At 44.1% G+C, this 25,818-nt stretch overlaps 1 protein-coding gene across 4 annotated transcripts in view; it reads right to left on the bottom strand.

Annotated features, from left to right (window-relative positions):
• The window catches only part of ULK1 (unc-51 like autophagy activating kinase 1), an 84,031-nt gene that overhangs the window by 41,272 nt on the left and 16,941 nt on the right, over positions 1–25,818 (bottom strand). For all 4 annotated transcript variants that reach the window (XM_075515757.1, XM_075515756.1, XM_075515755.1 and 1 more), the window contains exons 5-11: positions 25,695–25,727; positions 24,805–24,841; positions 17,635–17,808; positions 15,799–15,872; positions 12,934–13,035; positions 4,847–4,905; positions 815–897 (exon numbers count right to left, since the gene is read on the bottom strand). In XM_075515757.1, the coding sequence (XP_075371872.1) occupies positions 815–897; positions 4,847–4,905; positions 12,934–13,035; positions 15,799–15,872; positions 17,635–17,808; positions 24,805–24,841; positions 25,695–25,727 (562 nt within the window). The remainder of the gene's footprint in view (positions 1–814; positions 898–4,846; positions 4,906–12,933; positions 13,036–15,798; positions 15,873–17,634; positions 17,809–24,804; positions 24,842–25,694; positions 25,728–25,818) is intronic.

The raw sequence follows: 25,818 nt of genomic DNA, 5'->3' as shown, positions 1-25,818 counted from the left end.
GAATAAAAGAGCACAGAGTTGCCTTTAGATGACCTGGTCCTTTCAGGGGCTCTAGGAAAGATTCCATCTCTGTCTGCTTTCCTCTAGGGCATGGCTTCACTAAAGGTTCTTCAGACCTTTTGGCTCAGCTAGATACATCTGGAAGAGGCTGCCAAACCCAGAACTGCCTGGCACATAATGACTGTTCTCAGTTTAGAAAGAATTAAGACATCAAAAATAAAAAAAAAAAGGAAATCTTCATGCCAGCCAGGTTAGGAGACTGAGATACAGGTCTACAGGGAGAGCCAAGAGACTGCCAGCTCGAGCCCTGATGAGAACCAAGGCATCCTTCCACAGAAACCTGGAGAAGGAGTGAAGGGTCTTGCAAGCAGCTATGGTCTCCCGGCTCAGATCACTGCAGGCCCTGAGAAAGGGAGGGTATTGACTGAATTGTTCATTAAATGGGGGCAGCTTGCAGCTTTGGGAAGAAACTGTGACAGAGAAAGAACATGGATGCACAAGATACACGTTTCACCTGGTAGCATACTTAACACAATAGAAGTTCAGAGAGATTATGGAGAGGGAATGTAAGTAAGAAACGTTTGCTGAAAGTGTGCCAAATCCCTGGGTTCAAAAACTGTACTGGAATCAGCACTGACCTCTCCAGCACATATACTAAAAAACACCAAGATTATGCAATCTTCCAGCACAGGTGAAACCCAGGTGTCTGGATGCTTCTCCTAGCACCAGCCAAAAGTATGGAGGTTTGTGCAATGCCATGGCACAAAAGATGACACAGACAGGCAGCAGAACTAAAACTGGAAGGAGGTCTTACCAAAGTCCATGCGGTCCTTATGATTACGCTGCAAAAGGCCCAGCAGCAGCTGCCTCAGGTGGCTTGATGTCTCCCTGGGGATGCTAGGATTGAAAACAAAAGCAAAATAAGAGAGACTTGCAGTCTACTTAAACTGCTTTTGCATATTCAGGAAGGCAACCGGCAAATGCAAACTCAGTTTGTGCCTGCTGGGCTAGGAACATAAGACGAGCTCACTGGAGAGAAGCTGAACAAGGACATCTCTATTTGCATCTCTGTTTGGCTTTTATTCCCCATTATCATTGTTAAGGCTACAGCTAACCTAGCTTTAGTGGCCTCTCCCATGAGCACCTGCAGATCCTTCCCTTCCACAGTGGTGCCAATATCATCCCTCTGGTTCTCAGCTAAGTCCATTCAACATGCAATATTTTGCACACGATAAATAAAATCTCTTCTACTTGCTGTACTGGGAATAAGGAGATCATTAAAATGAAGCAGTTACCAAGGGGAAGCTTCCAATTAAGACATTGGTGGGGAAATGTATCACCAATTACTACCACTTTATTACGGCATTTCTTTTTCAATGCAGCTTATGTAAGACTAGCAAGTGACCTTTGTCTATTTGCTTCCTTGATATACAGCATTTATTAATCGAAGGCCACTAAGATGTGAGCCACTGCCACCTGAGCAAGCTAAAATTAGTGCAGCTATTACCCCACTTTCCAGTATAGCTAGGATGAAAATACTCTTTTCAATGGCCATTGCAGCACAAAAGAGCTAGTAAATCATTGCGCTCTCCCTCACCCCACAAGCAGATGGGGGAGAGGCCAGGGCAGCTCTTCACAACCCTAGTAGATTGTGAGAAGCAGGGAATAAATGAACGGATTAAGGCAGGGAAAGCAGAGTTCAGCTCTTGCATAAGTGGATTCAGCTCTGCTGACCTTCCTCTGTAACCAGAAGCACTGCTAGGGGCTGTAGCAGCCAGGGCCTGCCTGCAGCCAGAGCAGAGCCCTCCAAATTAGGCGTAGGTGGCTCCAACTCCCTTCAGTATTGACTCTCTCTGTCATGGCTGTGGCCAGTATGGCCCCCACGGTCTGCCAGGCTGTCCCCTCTCCCCATGCATGGGTCAGCTGAGGTAACGGCATGTGTAGTCAGCACAGTAATTTTAACCACGCGGAGCCCAAGCCTGCTCAGCAGCACAGCACGTGGCTCGCTCGGGCAGGGCTCCACTTTGCTGGGCTGGCATCACTCAGGGCCCTGAAGCCAAGCCCGACTGATGCTGGGAGAAATGATCCTTCGTGCACCATTTCCACCATCTCTACCCTTGACACAGACAGGATAAAAAAAGAAGCTGGGACAAAAATACGGGGCGGGGGGGGGGGAAGAGGTGGTAGCTAGCACTAACAGACTCTTGTTCAGTGAAACTAGAGATGCGAGGCAAGGCATGTATTTATAGGTTTCAGTACTACCCGGTTATTTTTCAGTGAAGCCCTAGGCCTTGCTGGCACAGGAATTTGAGCCCAGCAATTCCTAGAACAGAGAATGATGGCAAGCATCCCTCATCCTTGTTTGTACTGGAGGAGTTGCTTTTCCATCCCTGGCACTAAAATGGTTTCGTGCACCTTTCCAGGCTGACAAAGGAAGAGGCCACCAGGACTCCAGAAGGGATGCAGTTAAACTGAGAATCAGTTTGAGCCAAGAAAAAACACTCTCTTGTCAAAAAAAGGTGTGCCTTAAAAGCACACTGTGTAACGGAATAACCCAAGATACCACAGCTAGCAGAGTCTCCTGAAAAATACATTAGTGCTGGAGACCTGCAGTCCTCCAGTGTTATAGTCATAATTTATTTATCCGTGACACATAAAGCTCTCATCCAAAATGAGTCCATTTCCCAGCAATGACTTTAGCTTTTGTATGGTTTTAAAGCCAAGAAACAGGAAGGTCAAGTAGTAGACCTCAGACGTCACAACACACTGAAAACAGTGCAGATCAACAGCCTGTTTGCCTCCTCTTATCTCTCACATCTAAAACGTCAAGCTTTGCTATGCTACAGTATTATTTTCCAACGCCATCATTTTAAACAAGCAACAAAACTGCCTCCTTCCCACCATGATCTAGAATACACTTTGCCACGCAAATCAGCACAATGAATGTTAGTTCTTTAGATCGGTGCTATTAAAATCGTGACGCCTTTGGGCTTGGTCCTACTGACATGGGCTCCCCACCTCAGAATGGCATTTCACCTGCCAGCAACGGCACCAGCCCGGCAGGCAGAGACCGCTGGTGAGCATTTAATGAGCTTTTCTGCCCCACCCCGTTCCCAAGCCAAAACACACCACTTTCCATGGTGATGCCGGGGAGGTGGGTGCCAGCCTGCCTAGCCCCAAGGAGAATGAAACCAAATCCTGGCACTGCTGCAGTCTGAGAAGGAGGTCTCTGGAGCGGTTTCGTGTTTCATCCTGTGTTGGCAGGGCTGGCAGAGGCAGTTTATTCATGTTTACTCAGGAAATAGCACAGATTGCAGCTCATGTTAAAGAGACAAACTGACTTGGGAAAGCAGGGAACCGGCATTTACACAAAGGCTGCTTCGGATCAGACTTCCACAGTGAAAGAAAACAATGGTCTTGGATCTAAATTTTGGAGGCATTTGGTAGTTAAAAAGCAGAGACGAGTGAAAACGGTAGATGCAGAGTGCGTACCAAGGACTCGCATCAAAGGAGAAGGACTAATCCCTACAAGAACAGACATGCTCTCCTCTTACAGCCGAGTTTCATTTCTCCCCTTGCCTGCCTCCTACTGCATGCACCATGAGCAAAAGCAGCAGCAGGGCAGCGTGATCAACAAGAAAGCTTATTAATTGTAGGAATTAATTTCTCTTAGTAAGAGGGACTATCTCAAAGGTGAGCAGCCATGTTTTAGGCTGTGCAGGGGAAACAGAAGCTCTACGTTCTGCTCACACAGACTATTTGGCTCCAACTATGCGGCAGTGTTTTTGCTTTGAATTGTTTTGTTTGGGTGTTTCACTCCATCACACCCTCTGGTTCAATCCAGAGGAGCATGCAGATACCCCAAATTTAATCCTGATAGAATTTGCTCCTTCTCCCCAAATCAAAAAAGGAAGTATTTGAAGGGAAATTAAATGCATAGCACAGGTCACTGATAAGAGCTCTAGCTTCTTGACAGTTCCTTCCACTATCTCTTGGAGCTGTCTAAACTGATAAGGGGGAGGGGGGGGGATCTACATACAGCAACTCAATGCACTTCCTGTGTATGTGGCTGCATTAGCAGCTCTGCCAAATGGAAATTAACTTTCTGGTTAAAAAACACCTTCCAATTTTTTGATGTATAAACTTGGAACTTCAGTCCTGTCTCTATACCAAGCTGAGGTTTTAAGAGCAGGTATGAGGTTCTGCTTTAAGAGCTCAGAGATCAAAAGGAAAGACCACAGCAACAAAACCAAAATACACTGACAAATCACAGTGCTGAGTGGCAGCTAGATGCTTCACTAGGTAACATACACCCCGGTGGGATGAACGCAGTTATCTTCCCCTTGGAAACTGCAGTAGTGTCCATTTCCATCGAGGTTATAATATTTCCTCCTATTAGCAGGATGGACACAAGCAGTTGCTCTCCTGACACATGAGAAATGGGAATGTGATCTGCAGTCAGGTATGGCAGGTTGCAGGAGAGACTGCAGTTCAGCTGCTTGCATGATTCAAGAATTGCCATGGTTTCTTCCCAAGACTCCCAGCCTCAGGGAAGCCATACGTGGGACAGGACCACTAGCTGGCTCTTGAAATCACTAATGATCCTGAATTTTTGCAATGTAGGAGAGAAGTAGCATCTGCGAAAAGAGAGAACACCAACTCTGGCAATCAGCTGCTGTCTGACTTGCTCTGGGCCACATCACTGCTGGTTTAAGGAATGGGGGAAGGCAGGTGGCCAAATACTTTACAGTCACCTCCCCAAGTGACAAGCCAGGAGCATGTGAGGACAGGTGTAAATACAGAGTAAACAAGTGCATACAAATGGTGACACTGGAAAAATGCTTACTTCGGCATCAGCATCTTGTTTTTCTCATAGAAGAGACGAAGATCCTGTGGGCTGCTGGCCTGTAGAGGAGAAAGAAAACCAGTGCATGAAGCAGTTGACAATGAAGTCAGGGGATTAGCATTTCTATTTCACAGTTACTCTGAAGAGCAGAGAGGCACTCTTCAGCTGCTGAACCAGCACAGACAATGAGAACCTGCAGCTTGCTACGGACTGAAAAGCCAGCACTGTGCCAGAGTGAAAATACAGTATTTCAGCCCGCTGTCTTTTTGTCCCTGACCTGGATCTGTCCTGCTCTCCCCTTCCAAGGGCTGAACTTCATTGCAGTGGGCTCTGATGCTCAGGTCTGAGCTGGCCTAATAGCCTCACCCAGAAGGCTAAATAATTGCAGACGTGAGGAGTCCCAAATGATGAATGGCAGCTCCCGCTGAGAACATGGATTAGTGCTGCAGGGCATTTAGAAAAGGGGCAGGGAGCCTTTTGATGGGCAAGGGATCTGTGAAGAGACCAGGAACATGGGGAACAGCAACTGAATTAGGATTTTCTACTTTAATTCCAGGAAGCCAGAAAGTCTCAAGCCACAGCTCCTATGTGTGAAGTAATGTATACAACTGCTGGGGATGTTGACGGGAAGATCCCAAATTCTGAGAGACGGGATAAATAAAAAGGAAAAAAGAAAAAAAGGACTAGACACAAGAGATTTACAGCTGAGGTTAAAAATAAAGTCACCAGTATAGAAGCGCAGACACATAAAAATCTCCTAACGTCATTTCTCCATTTGTTTTTATGCAATGAATAATACAGGCCAGTAAATTCTCAAGCTTTTCTGCTTAGGCAAAATCTCTTTATTAAAAGGCAGAGCAGGCTGACTGGCATGACATAGACATGAAGGCAGACATAAACAGGGAAGGAAGATCAGAGAGATTCATCTGCAATCAATTATTGGTGCAGCAGAGTGTGTAGGAAAGTGTGAACAAGGAGGCAACAGGCAGCTCCTCCTGATGTTCAGGGCAGGCTCGAAAAAAAACCCTCGAGCCTTCCACCTACTTCCATTTCTAAATTAGAAGCATTTAAGGTCAATTAAGATGCTTAAAATGGCAAATCGGACAAGCCAATCTGCAGATGGCCATCAAAATACCGCTAACACAGCATGACTGGAAAAGCAGCCACATAAGATGCTGTTTCAACATCACCTACTCCCTCTGGCTGAAGATGAAAATTAGGGATAACTGTGAGAGCTCAGTACAAATCCTCGAGAGAAACCAAAGGGAGAGTCTCAAAAGCTCTAATATCAACAGACTCACGTAGTACTGATCAGGACAGTATTTCTTGCATAGCCTTAGCAACCCAAGCTTCACAGCTCTCCTATCAATTTGCACCAGTGAGAGCTACCAGATTCCTAAAAGAAGGAAATAAAGATTTTCTGGTTCTCCTTTCTGCAATAACATATGCTTTGCTGTTCACAGACACAGCAGGGACCCAAACAGGAGGTGCAGAAATACTTTCTTCCCAAACCATTAAAATGAACCTTATTCAGCAAAGCACCTTGTTACATAGATGCCAACCTGCATCAAAATTTCCAATCATTGCCACTCAATTTGATTTGGTTCAGTGAAACTCTATTTTACACCTTTCCCCCTGCAGATCTTGCCCTGTAATTAGATTCTTAATATTTGGCAAACTTTAACAAGGCAAACGTACACACCGCACCAAATGGCTTGGCCGCAATGCTCTGCATGATGAAAAGTATGCAGACAGCCATAACGTACGAGGAGGAGCAGAACTCCACTGCAGGGAAGCGAAGTGCTTGCTCACATCAGAGAGATACAAGCCTTGGCTGTTTGCTCTGTTCATTTCCTGTTGCAACAACTCAATTGTTTCACAAATACAATGAAGCTCTGATCTATTTCAAACACTGTTTTGTCAGAAATTTTCCTGGCAATAAAGACAGAGTATATTAAAAGCAGCACACATGCAAAGCCCAGTTCATTAGAGAGCGTTTCTAAGCACTAGCTTGGATAGAAACAAAATCCTCAGTAAAGTTCCCCCCTCTCTTTGTACAAATTAAAGAGATATCCCTGTAGGGATGTTGTTTCTCCACATTCTGCTGTCTCTACAATTCCCACTTGTTCTGCAAGGACCATAGCCAGGGTGTCAGGCCCCTACCCACCCAGACCGTGCTTCTTCACTAGGGCTGTCCTCAAGAGCCCACAATTCAAGGCTGGTCTCTGATACAGGTAGCTGCCTGCTGAGGAAGAGAGTCATAGTGAGTGCCCAGCACAGACAACTGTGGATCACCATTAATTTGGTAAAACCAATTGCATCTTCATGTAACTTCATTATTAATCAACCGAGTCACGCAGTTCTGCTCCTAGCAGCAGGCTGCCAGGCTCCCAGTAACATGGTCACTGCTCTCCTGCCGTTAGCATCCATTTCATAAAGCACTGGTACCTTCAGCCACTTTGCTCACCTCTTCTTTCAATAAATAGTGCTTCTCTGAGAATCATGGAAAAAATGCAGAAATGTTTGTAAGACCCTAAAAATGCCATTTTAATTCCTTCTTCCAGGAAGCTAAGGACTTAATTTGAAATCCACCTTCCAGGCATATCTGCCCTACCCAAGAAAAACACTAGAAAAAGCACATTTTAGGCACTTAATAACTAGACCATTCAAGGCACACAGAGCCAGCTGCTACCTGTAGGACAGCATCCATCTGTCAGAAACAGGGATGCAGAATGGACAGCTCAGTTTTCCCCAAGAACAGAGACATGCCAGCAGGCCAATTCACGCCCTTGTTCCCCCTCTCATGTTACTATGGAGCAGCTGCATTAGTGTAACTGGCTCTGGTTTTGTCTGTCCTTTCTATATATAAAGACAATTGGACAAATTCAATCCTGCCACTCTGTTATACTTTGTCCTGAGCAGCAGTGGAAATATGTTGAGCCAACAAAGGCATTCAGCATAACCCTGCCAAATCCCACTCAGTGCTGGCTGCCTGCAAGTGAATTGCACGCGAAAAACACGCAGGGTGGTGTTTCCAAAAGCACTCAGCACTGGATTTGTTGTGCTTAGGGAAATACTGGATGCAAAAGCCCAACGCTCAGTCAGAAGAGGGCCAGACACATTCACAGCCTCAGTGAACAGCACTGTCTAGTCAACACTTCATAGCAGGTGTACGGTATCTGCTCTTTTGTTTGAACCCCTTCCTTTGGGATTCCTGGGGATTTAGAGGTGCAGAGAAGGGATTCAGATACGTTAGAAAGAAAAATAAAAATAAGTAATGGTGTTTCTAGCTCAGTAGTTCTAGGGAAAAAGCTTGAAAACCTGCTGCAAATACCTTCTGCTTGTGCAGTCTGAACAGTTGATACTTTAAGACTCCCACAACTAAGTGGATGGCATTCAGGGGATCCTGAAAGCATGAGGACCAGAAAACGAACAACCAACCCCCCCCAACCTTTTTCTTTAGCTATCCATGGATGTTTTTCTCTCTACTCCCAACAGAGCAGGATCAAACCCACAAACACTGGGCCAAAAGCCAATGGCTCACTGTCTACAGCAACAAGTCAATCGCTGTGCCCAATTTTGGCAGAGTAACCTAGGAATACCTGTCCCCATTGACACAGGACAGTCCAGAGGAACAGCTTTGGGAACAGAAGAGCAGCCTGCCTAACAAATAAACCAGGAGTTCAAATTCTGGGTATAAAATCCTCCCTTCCCTAGTCTTCCTCAAGGCCCATTTCACAACATAGCTGTTTTGTTGTAAGTGATATATAATCCTAGTACTTATGCAGGCAGAATTAACCCAGAAATAAAGCAGTGGACTTGGCACATCAGGCTCAGAAATTAAATTTTTCACCTAGCAGCTAGCTGGGATGAAAACATACACAGGCAGGTTAACTCTTTCAGAGCTACTAGACCAGGCAGCAACACTTGCATTACCTCTCTTGTCACTTCCCTGCTCCCCAGCTCACTCTCCCGCAGACACAGCACACCATGTCCATAAAGGAGCTAAGAGAAGTTTCACACAAAGGCTCAAACAGCAGACAACCAGGTTTCATGGTCCTTAGCAGGATCTGATATCCAAGTGGACCCACCCCACTGCCAGAGACAGCTCTGACACAAAGTGCGTGTGCTTGGCTGTGTGTCTGCTTACCAAGAGTTGCCCAGTTTTTAAAGGGGTCACACAACAGAAACCACCAGGAACAGCAGCAAGATTCCTCCCCCCAACAAAACAAACAAACAACAAAAAAAAAAAACCAAAAGAAAAAAAGAGAGAGAGATTGAGGTCATTTAACTCTAATCATATTTAAAACATCATCTGACAAGGACTAGATTGGTTTTGGAACATATTTTAGACCGTATGTAAATCTTTTTCTTCTCTGCCTCCAGTTTTGCTTCTGGTTGTCACTTGTCTACACAGCCTACATCACTTCATGGTGGGCACTGGGTCCCAATCTTTTCAGCTCACGTAAGGACAAGAGAAAACCACTACACTCTCAAGACACTCCTCAATACTGGTCAGCAAGACCAGGAAACGCACTGTTCAAGTCCTGTGCTCAGTGACAGAAATGAAGAGATGCAAGTGCAGACCACTTTTAGGCAAGGCAAATTAACAATTCCACATTAATAGAGTGCTCAGCAAATCTGTTTATAGGGATTATGAATCCCATTAATCTCATCCCTATAGCAGTCTCATTGTTTTGTTTATGGGCATGTTTAATACAAAAAGCTCCTTAAGACAGCTTCACCAGCCATCCTACCAACTGTTCACATCTGAGCATCAGCAGCTTCTTTCTTGTCTGCGTGCAGAGAGGCAGGAAGGGACAGGAATGGCTCTGGGAAGTTGCCTTGGGTGACCCAGCTATAGTTAAAATTAACTTTGAGACAGCTAGAAATCACATTCAGGCACATACACACATCTCTGTCTTGATTTACAAGCACTTTCTGGATTGACAGCTGCCTCAGCCTTTCCACACATTTGATCTTTTCTCCATCTAACCCAGTTCCCCGAAGCCCTATTTTATTTTTAGACAGCTCATTCCTCCTCACTACAGATAACACTGGAGCCCTTTTGGTTTGCATCCCCGTGAAGGTGCCTAATCGGCTCAGGCAGTGAACAGCTAGAGCACCCAAATGCAGCATGCTTCACGCCACCGTGCTCCAGATTCCCATGGGAATCTCAGCTAGACAGAGGTGAGGGGCTGTCCTTACCCGTCCGGGAGGGAAGGCACAGTGAGGATTTAGCCTGAAGAGGTTAACGTCAGAAATCCAGTTCCTGGCTGCCCTGTACAACTGGGTCTGCTGGTGACACTACCCGAAATCAGCCTGTTATCTCCCCACCCATTTGTAGATGTCCCTCCCAAAAGCACTCATTCCTATTCATGGTCTCCCCATCACCTCTGTCCACTACCCTTCTCTCCTCCTAAAAGCCCTGTAAACAATAGCTCCTCGACTGCTCAGTGACCATCAGCAAATTCTTACAACACAGTCATGCCAACAAAGAAATAAAGCCAGTTAACCTTTAACTAGCTTTCCAACATCTGCCCTAGACAGGCTTCTTTCACCTGAAAGTCACAGCTAGGAGAAGGCAATTTGTGACACACGTGGTCAAAACAAATAGATGGCACACAGAGAACCATCTGGGCTGAGCTTTTCTCTCTCCCTGATCAAACAAATCCACAGCTGCTACTGCAGTGACAAAGGGGGCCTGGCATTTTGCTTCAAAATACAAACCCCAAAAGAGGAAAGGGCATGGGGAAAAAACTAAAATAGAGAAACAAATGACCCCCGTCCCCAGCCCAACAGATGTTGGATGTATATGGGAAAGAGAGAAGTTATCCAGTCAGGCAAGCACAAAGCAAGGATCAGGACCTGCTGGGGCAGGGACCAAAACGTCCCTTCATTGCCCGTCACAAGGCAGGGTATTGCCATGCCTCAGCCAGAGGGACACAGGCATACAGGACTGCTCTCACCCATGGGAGCCTGGAGGACACACGCATAGGCAGAGCACTAATGGTTTTCTGGCCACATGCCCTTTCAAAACCTTGGCTGAAGAGCTGAACAAAGCTGACTAGTATTCAATTTTATTTCCTGTGAAAAAGTCTTCTCTATAAGAACAAATGTTTTCAGAAGAACGTTTCTGTGACATGCTTCAATGGCCAAAGCCACCTAATTCTTTTCAAAGAAATCAGATCCCCCAAGCTTGTGTGTGAGCTACTAAGTGAAGAACACCTATGATAAAGTCATCACGTTAAATGACGACTAAATCATTTGAACAAGTACAGTATCAAGGTGCCTTTAGAGACTAAAAGGCACTAAGTTACAAGACAGAACGAGTGCAAGGCTCTCCTATGCATGCAGAGTCAAAGCTTGCTTTCTCCACCCCCACATTTTTTTCTTAATGCACAAATATTTATTTTCTTTTATCCTAACAGTCATTTTCTCCTCTCAAACAAAGATAACAACACTGACAACAAGCGGATGCAGCCAGTAAACAGGAGCCATTCAGGAGTTTCAGTGTACCTTGTAGGGGTGTTTATAAAAAAGAAACAGACAAAGGAAATGAAGTCTTGCTCTAAATACAGAGCAAGCTGGTGGACAGAATATAAAGCAATGGAATGGAAGATTCTTACAGCAGCAGGGAAAAAATTACCCTGAAGGAGAAAAGTGTTCTTGGCTCTAGACAAAACCAAAACATACCATTAGTTTACTTCTGTATTTGCCCACTCTTTCCTGCAACAGATGCAGAATTCACTTTATCCTTCCTGATGATGTAACTGCATGAACATTCAAGGTCTTGCGTGACATTCTAAAGAGCTATGGAACTAAAGCTCAGACAGTCCTGTAGTTCATAAAATTTGCCTTGTTACACGAGCATAGATTCCCCCCTCCCCTGCAACCTGACTTTTTTTTTGTTTGGGTTGGTTTTTTTGGTTGGTTTTTTTTTTTTTTGTTGTTGTTAGGAGTCAGGATAAAGAGATGTCAGGACATGAGAAGAGGGCCACAGTTCACATTTGTCCCAACTGATCTAAGAAGCTGAAGAGTTCGCATCAGCTGACACATCAGCATGCAAATTTGAGGTTTGGTCTTTTTCCATGGATTACAGACAAGCTCTACGGAGCTCACACATCAGAGAAGCAAAGAAGTATCAGCAACTCAAGCACCTCTCTGCTATGCTGTAAGACAGCAAGGAAAAAGCTGGCAAGTACAGTACTTTTAAATAGTGGTTGCGAGGGAGAGCCTGTAGATCTCATACAGCACGGAAGAAGAGTAATACGCGGTGTGGCACACTAATGATTGGGAACAACAAAAATGCACTGAGTCTAGATGAACTCCAGCTATATATAAGCTTAAAAATACGTGAAGTAATCCTGAAGCAACTTGCATAAGGCTGTGATGAATTCTCCATCATGCAAAAATTTAAAATCAGATAATACCTTTCACAGAAGATATGCTCTAGCTCATCCAGAAGTTATATAGCATAAATTACAGGGTGGAGTTTTACTGGACTGTGTTATACTTGGAGGAGTTGGACTTGATGAACATAAACATTTCAGACTGGAAGGGATTGCTGTGAGATGACAGATAAGATCCTTTTGATAAGATCCTACATAACTGCTCTAAAAACAAAGTCAGTTTAGCTGCAATACACCAGTTACCACCAAATCATCCTGAACATTAACTTGCAATTACAATCTTCCTTATTGTCCTTCCATACCCAACAGAATTATAAGTTATACACTGAGTACAGTTGTAAATAGAAACTGATTTTTTAAGTGTGGGACTGGGAAAAAACCACTGCTTTAACTGATTCGTGATAATTTTCTGAAGAGATGACCCTTCCTAAGGATTTATAACCAGGAAATACATTTCACTGAGATACAGCCCAGAGGAGTCATATTCTAGTAACACATCCAGCGTTACAACATATAAAGCACCACATTGTCAAGGTGTTGGACAACCAGACCCCGATGAGACTGGACCTATGGGAGTTAATATTATAGATGACAGAAGCCTTAGCGTAAGCAGATTAAAAGGAAAAAAAGAAAAAAGCGAGAGATAGTCAGAAACATTAGATCTAAGCAACTTACCTGAAAAGGAGCCTTTCCTGTCAGACACTGATAAATGATGGTTCCTATACTCCAGAGGTCAGCTTTGGCATCGTAGTGTTGAGACATAATGACTTCTGGTGCCTTTTTGGGGAGAGAACAGAAATCTGTTTTATAAAAGGTGTAGCTTTTTTTTTTTTTAGCAGCTGCAAGAAAGAAACAGAAGTCACTATTATGCTTTAAAGACCCTTGAGCTACATTCCCCAATAACCGTGAAAGATTTGCTCCCAAGAAGACTGTAACACTACCTTGAAAGGGCCAATTCCTATTTAAGTGGGGGAAGCAGAGACTTTCATTCAGGCAGACAAAAAAATACCCTATGCTGTTTGGCTTCTTTGGGCAAACTCATTACTTTCCCTTCTCAGCATACCATTTTCTGCTGAATCCACCTGTGCTCAGAAGAAGCCTCACTGAAATCGCACAGACAGGTCTTCTAAACCAAAGCAAGTAACAGGTAAATGATCAGGAAAAGCAAAGGCTCACACTGCACAGGTAAGCTTCAGCCTCCATCCTGATCCGCATCACTTATGCACTTTCCTCATTTAGCCTCAGATGGCAGCATATTAATTATTCTCCAGAGCCTGCTGCCAAGGTCACAGTTTGGGTTCAAAGGCAGATCTGTGCATTTCAGTCCAACAGCTTGAGCCCTGCTGTGCCTCAGACTCTGGTTTCTAATCTCACACCATGCCCTCGGTTGCTCCCTCCCAGGCTTGTTCCAGAAGCTGGAGACGGTGCAAGTCCACAAAGCCCCATGGCTCAGGAGGCAGCATGCCTCAGGAGCGGCAGCAGAAGAAGAGGGACGGAAGGGTAGACTTGCTAATCCCACGCGTTTATAACAACAGGTTTCATTGCAGTGCCGCCAGCATGGAACAGGATCAATTTTCTAGCTCTGTTAGAAGTACAGGCCACATGTAACGGGGAAAAAAAAAATGGCAGCAAACAACTTGTGGACAGGAGCTTGGTCTGTCCCTAAGGCAAGCAGGCACAACACCAAACAAAGCCAAGGAAGCAGGACAAGAACTGCACAAGGAGGTTTCAAGCCTCATGTGACAAGGATCATATGCGGGTTCAGTCAGAAAAGTTACTGTGGTGTGGGTAAAGTAGCTTTCTTTTTTAAAAGAGCAAAATGAAAAGAGCAGCAATGGGCTACAAGCTAAAGCAGGGAATAAGGGCCTGCCTTGCCAGCAGATGTTCCCAGGGCTACTGGCACAAGATCCACAACAGCAGTAGGGACGGACTTCAAACACACCCTAAATCCCAGTTGAACCCTCCCTCCCCATCTTCCTTCTAATCCATCCGTAAACAGAGAACAATATGAAACATTCTGGGATTCCTTGTCATGTCCAGAGCTGTTTAAAATAAAAAAATAAAATAAAAAAAGGTCTTCACTAGCTTCCTCCAGCCCTTTCAAAAAAATAAGCTGGGTGGTTTTCATTTACTTTCACAAGAGACTCTGAAAGAAAAAGTATCACTAAAAATAGACAATTCAGGAAACTCTCACAGGAGAAAAAAACTTACATCATCTTCACATATAGCATAGTTCAAATAAACATCAGGCTTCAAAAACAGGGAGAGAGAGGAAGTCTGTTTTGCTTGAATTAGTACTGTGGAACAGACTACCAAACATGCTACTCCTCTGCAGTGCAGCACAGCCCAGCCTAACGCTGCCCAAAGAGTACAGACAAAAAAAAAAAAACCAACTCAGAGTGGATCAGACCATGTTCAAAATCAGTGCCTACTGCCCCAGGGCACTTGTAAAAATTTCAACCTAAATTGATCCACATCATCTTTTTACTTCGAGCTCAGACACCCATGTCCCCAGGAACTATTACATGGCCGCTTTCACATTTTTACTTCTGGCCTGGTTTTGTCATTTTTAATTTCACTGACTTGATGCGACACAGAGATCTTGACTGCTGCCATGAGCACAAACAAGAGATCACCTCCTCACATCCTGGTCCCAGAGTGGAAAGTATGAAGGGGGCTGAAAGGGATCAGTTTGGTTTTTTAGACACATCTGTTTTACAAGCTAAGAAGTCATCCTGGAAGCAGCTGGTTTGGTGAAAGAATTGGGGGGGGGGGGGGGGGAGCATTAGGGAGTGGGAATGCACAAAAGAAATTCCAAACAGAAGCAGGTGAGCTCTCTTTACACCCATCTGCTGAGCTGTACAGCAAAGCATACTTAGGAGTAAGTTAGCCAGAATGGCCAAATCTCTGCCTGCATAGGTCCATAGATCTGAAGGGATTTTGCAAGACCAAAGAGCTAAAAACAGTTGGAGATTTTATAAAACTGCTGTTAAACAGGGACCTTGCTCCTGATGCTATGGCCTTAGCAAAAATGACTGCAAAGCCCGAGGTGACAGCAGGCTTGTGGAACCACTCTGTCTCGGATGGGCCTGCTCAAGCAGTGACTGACAGAGGTTCCTCTCCAAGGAAGCAACACCTCAAATACAGCCAGGTGTGTGAAATACCACCCCAGCCCTCACTCTCTATTGTAGTTGCTTTGCTCAGAGAAGAGGAAATAGATTTTGTTTCTCAATGCCTTCAGTGGAGAGGCCCTGGTCCCCTCTGGAAGATGCAGTTTCTGGGAGCAGACAGCAATCAATACTTCATTTTGTTCAGTTTTGTTTACCCACAGCTCACCTGAAAGTTACATGACAACACAGGCACTTGTTGTCCAACATTACCAGCAGCCAGAACTTTATGAAGTCTCCCTGTGTAATAGCTGGTTTCTGACAAGTAACTAGAATTTCACCTTTGGGGGAATGGCTAGCAAAAAACAAAGCCTTGCTTCTGGGGGGCAAAGCAAGAACAATACAGAAAAACCCGTAGGCAAAAGACACTTACCATGTACATTGGTGAACCACACAATGTTGCTGCCATCATATTATTCTGCAGATAGCGGGCAAACCCGAAGTCAGCTACAAAGAGAAACAGAGGTAGATCAGGATCAGACAGCAGCTCTAGAGAGCCTGCACCTTCTCCAGTTGATTCCCCCTACTTTCCTTTCACTTCCCACGAACCTTCGCAGCAAGTGAAGTACCCCATCTTAACAAGACTTTGATAGCTCTCTTCTCAAGCAGCAACATTCTTGTGCTAGTTATTAATGCACACTACAGACACTAGAAAAGGATAGACCAAGCCACAAAAAAAGTATTCAGAAGAACAAACTCCCACCCATTTTTCAGAGATCAACAGTCACTTCTTCCTGTACCCATTTGCCTGCACTCTGAAATGTCAGCTACTGGAAGCTGGTAAAGCTCTCTTGGCTTCAGTGAGAGCATGCCAGTTCATACTAGCTAGTTCATCTGCTGCTATCTCAACTTTTAATTTGTGGAACTGAAAGTTCCCCTCCATTGAAAAGGCTGCAATGTAACAGACATCCATGAGAAACCACTACTCGCCACCACCCACATTTCTAGACCAGCCCTACCGAAAACAGTCTTGCTCTGTTCCTTTAGAAGAGTTTCAACAGGGCTAACCCCAGCACGAGGACAGAAAGCTGTCCTTGTAGCCACCATAGTTCCCCTGGTGGCTAGAAAAGCCAGGGACAAGGAATACCAAGATGAATTACCTCTGCAGGTTACTCAGCATCTGATCATATGATACTTAGAGGGTCTCTCAAGGTTACCAGATATTTCAAGCTGGGAGATTGACACAGCTGTTTACACTGTCATCTGTCACTAATGAATTGGTACAGCTAGCCATTCCCTGGACCATGTACCTCTCGGGGAAGCAGGAGGGAGGGAGTTGCAGGGTACATCATGCTGATGAGCAGCCGTGCCCGCAGCCCTCCTGCCTGCATCTCCCAGTCACCTCCATCTTCCAGATAACTCTGCACTCCACAGAAAACACTTTGGCCAAATGGGCAGCAATGTTTCAAACTTTTCCACTGGACCTTATTTCTCAGCTGAATGAAAGCATTAGCACAGGGTTCAGGCAAGAAACAGTTTTCTCTAATTGGTGTCAGCTTCAGCTCATGAACTGTAACATAATCAAAAGTCCACGTGTTGAGGGTGGTATCATCCAGCACTCACTTCTGAGGGACCACAGGGGATACATGTGCTCTGTAACTGGATTTCTGGAGCATTTGTCCCAACTACTGGTCCACCTGTGCCACTTGCCTAATGTGCAAAAAGTGGATTTCTTCAAGATGCAGCTGAGAAGCCTGCCTCTAATTCGGACTGTGGAAACGCCTGCTTTCAGGTGTGCCCAATTCCCACTGTGCTCTTTGAGGCCAGCCAGGAGAGCAGCTAGTTTCAGGCCTTAAGACACCAACATTTACCTCAATTCTATTAAAAGCTGAAGATAAAAGTCACAACAGCTGCTCATTTTTTAGTAAGCCTGGAGATTACAAGCCAATTAGGGCAGGCTGGTATTTGTTTTTACCAAGGGAGGCACCGTTCAGGTTGGAAGTGGAACGAGGCCTGCCCAATTTCTGTTGCATTAGTCTCTGTCCTGGCAGAGCACAAAGCTCTTGCTCCTGCTGCTTGGAGCCAACTAATGGTTATGTCTAGCAGAGGAACTAAGCGAGAAAGATTAAAAACATCAGGGCATTTTAGAAAGTGCAGCAATTCTTTCTTCCCCCTAGACAGTTCCCCAAAGAAAGATTGAGGCTTGCCCCTTATCCATCATGAAACCCTCCCAAGAGCGCTTAGGATGACGTTTGTAATGGGGTCTTACCAATCTTTATGCGAATGTTGTTGGGATTTGATTTCCTGCCTCCTGTGTAGGAAAGGAGGATATTCTGTGGTTTCAGGTCCCGATGGATGATGCCTTTGCTGTGCAGCATTTTCATGGCACCTGCTATCTGCTGGAGAAAGAGCCTGATGGTGTCTTCGCTAAGTGTCCGCATAGCTAGGGAGGAGGAAAATATAACCACAGATTAAGAAATTACAATGCCAGTTCTCCGAAGAGCCCAGAGGGCAGATTCTCCACAGCAATTAGCCATAATTTGGCATTTTTACTTCCATGTGTGGCGTTTTTTCTCCACACACTATTTCTGAATGATTCCTATAGGCAGCAAGGGAGAGCGTTTGCATTCCCAGCTTATTCTGTGGTCAGGGCTGTTTTCAGCCCCGAGTCTCTCATGGTGAACTCAGGCCAGTGGCAGGAGCTAAATCTGGGTTATCAACTGGATCCAAAAAGTGAGATTTGGTGAGGTTTAGGGCTTCCCTCAGCAAGAGCTGCCAGCCAGATCTAGGCAAACACTAGGCAGGGCCCGTGGCCTAAGGAGAGGGAGGGTTGCTACCTTTGAGCTATGGTCAATAGTGGTTGGATACCTGAGGTCAGAGCTTTATCACAAAGACTATGTCTAAAGGTGGAGCTAAGAGGAAAGGCAGTTAGGATTAGGATTTATACCTGCAAGAATCATTAAGGCTCATGGCTGGGCCTGGAAAGGGTTAGTAGGTTAAATTCAGACGGTCAGGGTACACGGCCAGCAGGGATCTGTAACTTTGGGGTATGAGTCCAAGTCTAGGCATAACCCTTGTGTATCATCAACCACTAGACCAAACCATAATTCTAATCCCAAACCCAATGTCAGGGTGAACCACGGTCCAATACCTAACAACACACCCCTGCCAAATGGCCCCTGCAAACTGTCATCTGACACCCTCCATCTTGCATCCACAGATGCAGCAAGAACGTCTCAGAATGCTTTCATAAGCAATTTTTTTAAAAAAAATATATTAGTAATCAAAATCTGCAAATATGGAAGCTCTGAACTGCACTCTCCTGAGGCAGGGGCTTCCCAAGAACTGTGGTGTGAAAATAAACATTGAAGGGATTAAAATAATGTTCAACTGGCTCTTCTAATCAGAGAGATGCGACATTAGCTCTCGTTATTTTAAGAACTACACGTATGAAACTCTTGCCAAAGCCTGCTGAACAAACCCCAGGATCAACAGTGCTACCAGCCTGCCTCCTTGTCAGTCACTGAGCAAGTCAGGCTTAAAGCAAGCACCATTCCACTCAAAAAAATAATTTCTTTTACAAGAGGTCCCTGTAAATTACCTGGGACTTCATCAGTGTTTTTCCAGCTGTTCTCTAGTAAGACATTAAAACAAGCTGGCACAAGCTTCAAAATGCTACTCTACCTAGTCAGCTAGAAGGGAGGAATCCTTATGAAAACACAGATGAGGTTGCACACAGCTTTAACACAACACAGGAAATTAAAAATCTAACTTTTAAAATACATGCATGGGAAACAGCGAGGGACACAGATAAGTTAAACAGCACTTAGAATAGAAAATAAACTCCCACCACTCCCAAACCTCACTGTTCTAGAAGGTGGCACAAGCAGAGCTAAAATGTCACCGGCTATTAGCTGGTCCTGGACTCATACACGTGAGACCAGTGCACATGTATATAGAGTTTCTCTGCCCTCGCTGGCCCTTTTTGCTCATGAACTGGCACTCAGCTGGAATTCAAGAGACTCCTCTGCAAGAAGGAGAGATTCTGTGAAGGGGTTTTAAGGATATTAAGAGGCAGCTCAGATGCAAGTCTACCAAATCCACTTGCACCTTCTGAAAAAAGCACTGCCGCATCTTTAACAAGGCTTTCCCTGACCTCCTCCTGAAGTCTATCAGTGTACTCAATCCTGGATCATTTTCTGTCTATTAAAGGTCCAGCATCTTAGCTGTGCTCAATCTTCTCTCCAACAAAATGTCTCTGCAATGCTTCTGCAATTCCTATTCAAGGAAATCTATTTAGGAATGGTCAAAACACCATATTCAAACAAACCAGCAAGAATTCCAAAGTTTTTTGCCCAGTTCAGCTCAGGCCCAGGAAAGGACAGGCTGTCTCATCTTGCCCCAAACATCGAGCAAGACTTGAAACTTGGCAGTTCTTAACATTATTAAGCTGGCAGGCAATTACAAACTCCTGGCTCAATACACTCTGCCTCTAGCAGAGAAACTGTGTTGTTGAGAGCCTTGTTCTGACCTGCAGTTCCAACAGCACACCACATCTTTAAGGCATTACCCTCTCCTTTATATAATTTGGTGGCTATAAGGCTAACACAGTGCTAGCCACCATCCCTCAGCAAACCAGTTAAGCCTCCCTAATGTCAGTCCTAACTCTTTATATTGAAAAAAACCACTGCTACCAAGATCAGAAAAATCCATTCACCCAAATAAAACAGGGCCTCTAAGCTACTAATTTCTGCAGAATTTAAGCTTTTCCACTTCACAGAAGTCTGTACGAAGCTCTCAGCCCTGCAAAGGTGCTCTCTTCCAGACATGCAGAATCTAAGCTGGTGTCTTGAGCCTCCAGACAGATTCCCCCAGTGCATCTGCTGTGGCATAATGGAGCTACCACATTGCAGTGCAGCAAAATTAGACAGAGGTCTGTTGGATCCTCTGGCAGCATTAAATATCACAAATCCAGGTAGTGCAGCAAGGTAGGACTGTAAAATTGAGGTGCTGCCATCAGTAACAGAGAAGGGACAGTCAAGTTACTTGGGGAGCGTTGGGGCGTATGCTTTTACCTCCCTCTATTAACAGACATGCCATAACACAGAAAAACAAGAGTCCTTATCTCTCATACTCAGCCCATCAGTCTACCAAGTGGCAGTAGCAATCTCTAACTGAAGGACAGAGACCTAAATACAACTGACACTTCCAGCAACTTCAGGATATTGGTCCACAAAAGATCTTCTAGACCAGCTACCATCAACAGGGGACAGAGAAGATACAGAAGACTCATTCAATTTATGTGCCACAAAAAAAAAAAAAAAAAAAGGCGTGGAGAACAAAACAACTCACTTTCTTTGCTATGTCCCAAATAGGGAACTTTTACTTCTGGCCCTGTAAAAAGAGGACATTCTTGTCTTCACCAGAAAACTGCTGGCAAACACTAAGCCCACACTGAAGTCTGGACATCCCTGTGGATGTCTGTGGTGAGCAACATGTTCTTGCAGAGAACACTGTTTCACAAGCCTTACTTTGCCATTACTGAGAAGTAATAATATCCCCGTGTTTATTTTCATGGGCTCCACTTCAGTGACGAGGCACTCGGCTTACTGCCTTGGGAACGGCGGCTACACAGGTCAGTAGATCAGAGCAAATATTTACTGCAGGTCAGCGCGGGGCCCGCGTGCCTTGTACCTCTTCAGGCGTAGGAAAAGGATGAAACCACCTAAAAAGTACCCTGGTCAGCCTATGTTGAGATGTTCAACCTGCCAAGAGGCTGCCAGGTAAATTCTAGTAAACAGCCCTTGTCAGCTGATCCAAGGGTAGATGTATTGGAGTACACCCACTGATGTTACATGACAACACCATTTTGGAAACGTTATTTAGGAAAAAGAACTTCTCCTCTTACCCACAGGTGCCACGAGTATCTCTAACATGGGCCAAATCCAAATCATGCTGAAGTCTGAGAGACCAAGCTGATTTATTTGGGGCCCATCTTATAACTCCCCCAGCTCCACGCATGCAGAGCATGGCCAGTAAGACTCCTGTGAAGTCTCCTGTACAAGTTAGAAGACTTATTCCAGATAGGTCTAGTCTTATCATAGTCTTAATTACCTAGCTGAAGAGGGTGACAAGTTACACAGCAGTGCTTCACACCTCTTGTTTACAAAGGGGTCCCCACACCACTTGGGACGAATTAGAAGATCACAGCTCCTTGCACGTGTCATGGTCAAACCAAGAAATGCCCTGCTTTGACATGAAGTTTTCTTCAGAGATGTGCTCTCCAAGAAGCAGCTTGAAGGAAGGTCATGAATATGCACTTATGAACTGTCCGTAACAGCCTGTGTCAATGCCAATTCACAGAATTTAAGAAGAAATTTTAGATCAGCCTGCTCTGACCTCCGGAGTACCCAAGGCCACAGAATTCCAGTGATTCCCGTACAGAGGACAGTCACTTCTGTAACCACAGCTCTACCACGCACAGCAGCAATCTGCCACTCTCAGCTTAAAACATACCCTGTGATGGGCTTTAAATGAAAGCAACATCCACAGAGAGCTATCAGAAGGGAAATCACATTGTACCATTAAAGAACACCACCACAGAAGTTATGCTCAGCAGAATACAACCCAAGGTTGTGTGTATCAAAGAGATGGGGCTGACCTACAGCGTAACACAGCCGAAATGCATATTGCATTGAAACGTGCACGTACGCACGTCTTCCAGTTATGAAGACAAGGAGAATTAGAGTGCTTTTGGATTCAACACAGAATTACCATATTGCCTAATGCTTGTAATTAGAGGGCAGAATGGATTGGGAAGCTTACAAGCATCTCGTTCAATGAGAAACAAGGGATTTGCATGCGCAGCTTGCATAAGTGTTACAGGAACTACCAGCAAAAACGTCTGAGGAGTCAGTGGGAAAGCAGACGTTGCAATTAAATACCATACGCAATTATTAAAATAACTGAAGCAGCACAATAACCGCTCAATAGAGACAAGCCTCCTGCATACCAGTGAAATATCCTGGAAGAAATCTGAACTTTCCAAGATGAGCTTTCAGGAAAAAATCATTATCATCAAAAGCACCCTGAGCACCTGCAGAAGCTGGGAGAGGAGATACCCCAAAGCAGCATGTGGTGGAACGGAAAAAGCCATGTGATGCAAAAAGCTGACACTTGTATCTAGACTCTGGGACCTGGAAGACCCAGATCTCTGCTGCAGTGATGGGAGTAACTCACTTTCTTGCTGCAGTCCCTTACTGACTGCTCCCTCTGGAAATCTGTGCCTGCTGGGTTTTCTTTACTGGCAACCGGCACACAGATGTTAAGAGTTACAATAAAAGTACACACCAATTTCCCAGTCACAACAGCTGCTCTTTACAGTTGTCAAGGTAAAATATTTTATTGGTAAAAACAGAGCTAAAGGTAACTTTTTCAAATTAACTCAGGCAAAGAAGGATCAAACCCTACCCCAGGCAACACTCAAACAAACCCAACTGGGGTAAAACTGAATTTTAGTTGGAAAATAAAATTCATCGTCCCTTTCTCAAACTAGCCACCAGTTTCCCAAGTAGTCTCAACTGATAAACAAGGAAGTGAGCTGTATTAATAGCCTAGCTAATTGCACAGTATGCTTCACATTTTTTTTTTGGTGGGGTGCTGGGGGGTGGTGGAAGGGGACGATGACAATGGACACATAGAAGCAGTAGTATAAACAGGAAGATTTTCTATAAACCCATGTTTCTATAAATCATTCGGCCAGAAGCTGTGTTCTTGTTTACGTATGCAGCTTTGTCAACAAGAGTGCACAGCCCAGTGCTTTAACATCAAGGTTCATTTAATGTGCATGAAAGCCAAAATATTAAGTTTTACCAATGCGTGGGCTTTGAAAGCTGACTATAAAGTTTGACTATTTTTTAAAAGCATTTTGTTATTAAAATTTGCACTTGTATTCAAGGAGAAAAAGAAGGTATCAAGTGCAAAACCATTTTCACTTGGTATTCATAACAGCATTTCACCACCACCAAAGATGCTCCTTTTAAAGCACAGCAATACCCAACGGATGCAAAACACCATCACTTATTTAAGACAAAGCACACTAAACCTGATTTTAAAAAACGAATGCCTGTCACTTCTATCTCACCCACATTTTAAACAAACAAAATACAGGAAAGACACAATATTCCTTCATTTTCCTTCAAGTACTAAATCCTTTCTGAAAATTAAAGTCCACAAACGTAATTCATTACCCTGTATGAATGGAGCGCAACATACTAGCATCAAGCCCCAAATAATCATTCTAGGGACACCAACACCAGCTGTAGGGAAAATGTAAATTAAGCTTTTAATCCTTCAATTTTTGCCATTTCCAGGCATCATGTACCTCAAATAAGGAGCCTGAAGTATTATCCGGCTGACTAGCTTTTAATTTGAACAATGTGAACAAACTTTGTTTAACCATGACCCAGAGCCACACCAGAAATGAGATTAAAGTTGTCTCTTCACATTTAGTAATCTTCTAGTTAACATGCAAAACAACAAGAAAGCTACTTTAAAGAAAAAAAATACAGTCAGGCCAACAGAAAAGAAGGGCTGTGTCTGACTGCAGCTAAGCAACTTGTTCAACATGTTATCCTCCTACTGCTTAGGTACTCAGGTGCAATGTGATTTTCATATAGGCCAGGATCCTGTACCTGTGCAGTGGGCTGCACTGAAAAATAGCTTGGGAGATTGAAGGTCAAGTCCCAGCAATACAGCTGGGTAACATTTCAACAGGTGGATTTCATTTGGTTTGATGGCAAAGACACACTTCAGTCTTACCAAAAGGTTCTTCAAGGCACCATAGTCAGATACCTGTGCTATATTCTCCAAAAGACCCTGAAGTTCATAGTTTTCATCACCCTCACAACACTGCTGGCTACACTAGTCACCCTCAATATACTGAAATAAGAAATGTGCTCCGTCCTAGATGTGGGGACACCCTTAGGGGTAAACTTAAAGAAAGTGAAATATACTCTTGGGATCTTACTTTAATCCAACCCTACAGAACTGCAAGGCTTCACTATAAATAGCTTTTTTCCAGTGACCCCAAGAAAGAGACAAACCATGTCCCTAGCAGAGTTAAAATATGTTTAATCTATAAGGCCATTGTAACTAAAATACATAACTACTGACAACAGTCACCACTGACCTACTACCTAGGAAAGACTACAAGACTAGCTTTTATCATCATGGATTCTCAGTTTTCAAATTATTATCAAGGGTGAACCTCTTAGAAGAAGAGCAGTGATACTCTGTTTATTTTGCAGGAATTAAAAAAAAAAAAAAAAGATAGACAATCTGATTAGATCTTCCACAAACCCCAGCAAGTTTAATGAGCTAAAAACAGTCAGTGTTTTCTTCTGAATACAGAGGATATTCTCCATGTTGTTCTACTTACTGTGAAGATAGTCTGCCAGGTCACCACCATTACAGTACTGCAAACAGAACAGAAAGCTCAGTTAATGCAAGGCAAATCAAAGATTAAAAAGAAAAACAGTAAACTTCACTAGGATGGCAGGCTTGTCATAGTATTTAAACATAAATAATTACATGTGTCAAAATATGTATTCAGTATTTGGCAGGGAAAACACCATTCCTATAGGTTCCTCTCCTGTCCCATTTCCCCTAAATGTTATGTTGCATGATGATACACCAGCATTAACTAGCTTTTGTGCATGTGCACATCTGTGTACATGCACATCAGAGAGAAAGATAAAACTAGAACAAAGAAGAAGGGTCACCACTGGAGACACCACCAGAAAGCTGGTTGAGGAAAGCCTGGGAGCAGCCACAGCTGAAAACTGAAATTCCCCACATCATGTTCCACATCATTAAGGAGTCAACAAGACCTCAGAGTGAAGACTGCAGAGGAAAGAAAACGTTCAAAAGCTTTGCAGATAGGCTGCGTTGAGAAAATTCTCTTTCCATGTATCTTTGAAGCAGATACTACCCAGTTACACCCATTTGACCCTTGAGGTAAGATGTCCGACTGATTAAACCTGTGCCAGCACGACCTTCTGAGAGCAGCAATATGGAAAAAAATCTCCCCGGCTGCTATCTTCACCCACACTGCCCCAGTTCTCAGTCATGCAGCTACAGATTAGATTAGCAAAAGCATCACAGGTGAGACTGCAAGCAGAAAGCACTACTTGTGTAACAAGCTGGTCTGCTTAAAACAAGTTAAAAAAATTTTTTAAAAAGGGGAAAAAGAGAGAAAGAGGGAGGGAAAGAAGAAAAAAAGAAAACAAAAGAAAAAAAACCCCAACAAACAAAGAGACACACACTCACCTCCATAACCAAGTAGACAGAGTTTGCCAGTTCCTGGGAAAATAGAAAATGGAAAAATAAAAGATTTATGCATTGAAATATTTCACACACTTTACAACTGCTGCATTTCCTTTTAAACAGGTAA

Source organism: Mycteria americana, chromosome 13 (genome assembly GCF_035582795.1).
Source record: "Mycteria americana isolate JAX WOST 10 ecotype Jacksonville Zoo and Gardens chromosome 13, USCA_MyAme_1.0, whole genome shotgun sequence".
NCBI classification, from domain to species: Eukaryota; Metazoa; Chordata; class Aves; order Ciconiiformes; family Ciconiidae; genus Mycteria; species Mycteria americana.
Note: the sequence above shows the minus strand (reverse complement) of the source record. Positions and strands in the feature narration are given on the sequence as shown.